Source organism: Corvus brachyrhynchos, unplaced genomic scaffold (assembly GCF_000691975.1).
Source record: "Corvus brachyrhynchos isolate BGI_N302 unplaced genomic scaffold, ASM69197v1 scaffold1064, whole genome shotgun sequence".
In the NCBI taxonomy this organism is placed as follows: domain Eukaryota; kingdom Metazoa; phylum Chordata; class Aves; order Passeriformes; family Corvidae; genus Corvus; species Corvus brachyrhynchos.
The window spans coordinates 13,365-13,697 of record NW_008237456.1 but is presented as its reverse complement, the minus strand read 5'-3'; the positions used below and the strand labels follow the sequence as shown (position 1 = coordinate 13,697).

At 62.5% G+C, this 333-nt stretch overlaps 1 protein-coding gene across 1 annotated transcript in view; it reads left to right on the top strand.

The window, feature by feature from the left end:
• The window catches only part of LOC103613748 (H-2 class II histocompatibility antigen, E-K alpha chain), a gene marked incomplete at its 3' end in the record, with an annotated part of 1,714 nt that extends 1,417 nt beyond the window's left edge, over positions 1 to 297 (top strand). The window contains exon 2 of the mRNA XM_017731541.1: positions 1 to 297. Coding sequence (XP_017587030.1) covers positions 1 to 297 — 297 coding nt within the window.
• Positions 298 to 333: the final 36 nt, after the last annotated feature.

Sequence of the window (333 nt, the reverse complement as noted above, 5' to 3'; positions counted from 1 at the left end):
GCCCCTCCGGAGATCTCGGTGTTCCCGAAGCACCCGGTGGATCAGGACGAGCCCAACATCCTCATCTGCCACGCCACCAACTTCTGGCCGCCGGTGCTGCGGGTGACGTGGCTGCGGAACGGGATCCCGGAATCCCACGGGGTGCTGGAGACGCCCTTTTATCCGGGAAGGGAGAATTCCTTCCGCAAGTTCTCCTACCTCCCGTTCATCCCCAGCCCCGGCGATTACTACGACTGCCAGGTGGAGCACGAGGGGCTGGAGCGGCCCGGGAGGATGCACTGGGGTGAGAGGAATGGGGGAAAATGGGGAAAAATGGGGGAAAATGGGGAAAAA